The sequence below is a fragment of the Teleopsis dalmanni genome, chromosome 1 (genome assembly GCF_002237135.1).
Source record: "Teleopsis dalmanni isolate 2A chromosome 1, ASM223713v2, whole genome shotgun sequence".
Lineage (NCBI taxonomy): Eukaryota > Metazoa > Arthropoda > Insecta > Diptera > Diopsidae > Teleopsis > Teleopsis dalmanni.
Genome location: NC_051846.1, coordinates 217,772,235 through 217,775,565, shown reverse-complemented (window position 1 = coordinate 217,775,565; position 3,331 = coordinate 217,772,235). Strand labels below are relative to the sequence as shown.

The window sequence follows — 3,331 nt, the reverse complement described above, 5'->3', positions numbered from 1 at the left end:
TATATATAATTAAATTAAATAAGAGGTTTTATAATATGGTCCTTAGAAGTTCAGAATAGACAAGTACATATCTTAAAGATTTTTCATAGAATATCGCTGAATTTTTGTTTTTTTATGAATTTTAGATTTTTTATATAATGTCGATGATTGTATATTAGTCGAAATTTCATTTTAAAGTATAATAATGATTAATTATAGTCAAAATACAACTTACTTCAGATAACTTTCCATATACCTCAAATAGCGTTTTTCGCCGTTTTGCTAGAAGATAGAGCAATATAGACTAAATCCATGCCGTCGAGTTTAGATATTTTAAAAGTCATTAATAGTCATTCGACTTTTGTCTAATACTGATACTATCAGACTACTATTAGAATACTGATACTGTAGAAAGTCCTAATCACACCGGTGAACTTGAAAGACCCTATTAAGGATTCTCTAAATTACCATATATAAAAGAACAAAGAATCATTTCATAATACTGTCTTTGACAATCAAAAATATTTGTTATACTAGTTTTCATATATATCATTTATGGTATGATGTTATTTAAATATATAAATAAATATTTATTATATTTAATATAACTGTTTCAAGGATCATAGAATAGAATATCTTTTACATATGGGTCAAGGTTTAAAGTCAAAGTAGGGTTTCAATACTGATTTTGGGTAAAAATTGGAAAAAAAATTTAAATTGCTTCTTGATCTGAGTAGGCTATCCGAATTGACTAATGATATGTAGTTTATTAGTTATATAAAATATTTTACAAAATTTCAGAAAATTAGGTCAAAATCTGACAAATAATAATCCAGATATTGATTTAACAAGTTATCTTCTATTTTGAGAATTGCAGCCAACTAGAGATAAAGATATTCAATTATCATTGGATAATTAAATACCAGGTAAATGTAAAAATAAATGGATATTGATGGAAGTTGATCTATAGGAAGTAAGTAAGAAGTGCACCAGCAAATTATAGAAACATACGATTTTTAAGGCATATAAACATACGATTCACACCTTCATAGCATATAAATCGTAACGTTCTGGGGAGAATGACTGAAGCATATGTGTAGTGCACTTAGCTTAATCAAACTTCTGGGACTATCGTGATAATTATATATTTTATTTACCTGATCTACTTCATTGCACAAAAATAGAACCACACTGAATCAGGTCACATATTAGTATTATTCACCATAAGAATTTTATATATAAGCACTGCTCTTTAAATATAAATTATTTATTCCAGAATCAGCATTGTAGCTATCAACATTAGCAGTCCTCTAGAGTACAAAGAATATTATACATAAAAGTATGCCTAAAGTTCGTAGAAGCCGTAAACCACCCCCAGATGGTTGGGAACTCATTGAACCAACACTAGAGGAACTCGAACAGAAAATGCGTAGAGCAGAATTCGAACCACATGAAGGAAAGCGTATTACCGAGTCTTTATGGCCAATTTTTAAGATCCATCATCAGAAGTCACGCTACATTTACGATTTGTTCTTCCGTCGTAAAGCCATCAGTCGTGAATTGTACGAATATTGTCTTAAGGAAAAAATTGCTGATCCCAATCTTATTGCCAAATGGAAGAAATCTGGGTATGAGAAATTGTGTTGCTTGCGGTGCATACAAACCCGTGATACAAACTTCGGCACAAATTGCATTTGTCGGGTACCAAAATCCAAACTGGAAGAGGGTCGTATTGTTGAGTGCGTCCATTGTGGGTGCCGCGGCTGCTCTGGTTAGTGAATGGACATTTGTAATTTAAACCCATGACAATATATAATATATTATTTTTATTATAAATAAAGATACAAATAAAAAAAATTTGTAACTTGAACATTAGTAAATTTAGTTTTGATTTGGAGAGAGAACATTTCAAATAAAATTTTTACGGTTCTTTTTAAAGAACCGCCTAATTTTCCAAAGTATTATATTCTCTCTTAAACCATGTTTTTAAGTTATAACCAGTTTTTGTAACGTTTAATAGACACTATTCGGTATTTTTTAAGTTTATAATTGATAGCAAGTGGAATTTCACTCGAAACGTTGCGGATTTGGGTTCTCTTAGATACTGGATCGGATTTGTGAGGGAGTGTCGTAGTGGTTGTAACTTAAAGTTAAGCAGGAAGATTGTTAGCATTTGTGCTGTCCTTTAATGTGGGGTTCTTTTTTTTATCCGGGAGCTGTGACCCAATTCAGAGACTCAGATAGGTCCTCTATGAGCAGTAAATTATATTGAAACACATAATTCCCATATATACTTTCCATATAATTTCAATTAATGTGGGAGGAACTCTTTTGAATAGAGAGTTTCAAGCAAGTGGAAGGCCAATTAAAGTTGATGAAAACGTAATAAAGAGATTTATTAAAGCAAGCCTTCAGATAACAACCGATGAGATCACTGAGATATTCAATGAACTGAAAGGCCAGTTAAAGCTGATGTATACGCAATAATGACATAAATTGATACAAACCGGGAGACAACCCATGAGATCCATGAGACATTAAATTTATTGAATTCGATCGTTTTTGATAATTTAAAACACCTAGTTTTAATCTCAAAGTTCAATATATGAGTTCCTCATGATCCATTATATAAACGGCAAGAGAAATGGAGTACAATACTTCAAAAGTCGATATTCATTGCAAACAGGTGACGTTATCTGTTTGGTGGAATTTCAAGGGAATAGTCTTATTTTGAACTTATACCTAATAGCGCGATGAACAATTCTGATTTAAACTATCATCAACTTAAACTCAATATACCTAAACTGATCAATAGGAAAGGTGTAGCATTCCACTAAGATAATGCTTTTATTAAGGCTCAGAATAACAGAACCTTAAAATAATTAGAATAAATTTTATATTTCATATCATATCCTTACCATACTTAAATAAAGGAGTTATGAAATTGAGGCATAGTTTCCAGATGTCCTAAAATCTGTCTTTCACTGTTTTTTTCGTTTATAATGCCATAAACAAGTAAAACGTTAAGATATGTGTTAAGATATATGTGTATTGTATTGTGACTTGTATTGAACGCGAATTTTTACTTAGGAACCATAAATGTTAGCTAATCCACCCAGCCAGAAATAAACATGAAAAATATTTCACTTATTCGTTGACATAATTTAAATTTAAAGGCGCCAACAGAATTTGCCTGCATCCGCGTTTGCTTCCTTTCAGGTCAACTAACAACCAAACACCAACGGCATTGAAGGAATCAAAGGACGAAATAAAGCTCATGCGTAAAATGGGTGACAGTCGGGAGCCGTGAATTGTAGGAGTGTAAATTGAGTGGTGGGAGTGAATATAAATC

The 3,331-nt window shown here is 31.4% G+C and overlaps 1 protein-coding gene across 3 annotated transcripts; it reads left to right on the top strand.

Annotated features, from left to right (window-relative positions):
* Nucleotides 1-782: 782 nt before the first annotated feature.
* Nucleotides 783-1,760, top strand: LOC119681304 (protein BUD31 homolog). Of its 3 annotated transcripts, XM_038094460.1 has the most exons (3): nt 783-952; nt 1,032-1,179; nt 1,256-1,760. In XM_038094460.1, the coding sequence occupies exon 3, from the start codon at nt 1,321-1,323 to the stop codon at nt 1,753-1,755; it is 435 nt and encodes a 144-aa protein (XP_037950388.1). In that variant the 5' UTR covers nt 783-952; nt 1,032-1,179; nt 1,256-1,320; the 3' UTR covers nt 1,756-1,760. The 3 variants fall into 3 exon arrangements, with proteins under 3 accessions (XP_037950388.1, XP_037950397.1, XP_037950405.1); XM_038094469.1 differs by lacking the exon at nt 1,032-1,179 and having other exon boundaries at nt 783-905; XM_038094477.1 differs by lacking the exon at nt 1,032-1,179.
* Nucleotides 1,761-3,331: the final 1,571 nt, after the last annotated feature.

Coding starts and splice junctions, on each gene's coding strand:
- LOC119681304 (XM_038094469.1), top strand. CDS start 1,321: ATGCCTAAAGTTCGTAGAAGCCGTAAACCACCCCCAGATGGTTGGGAA.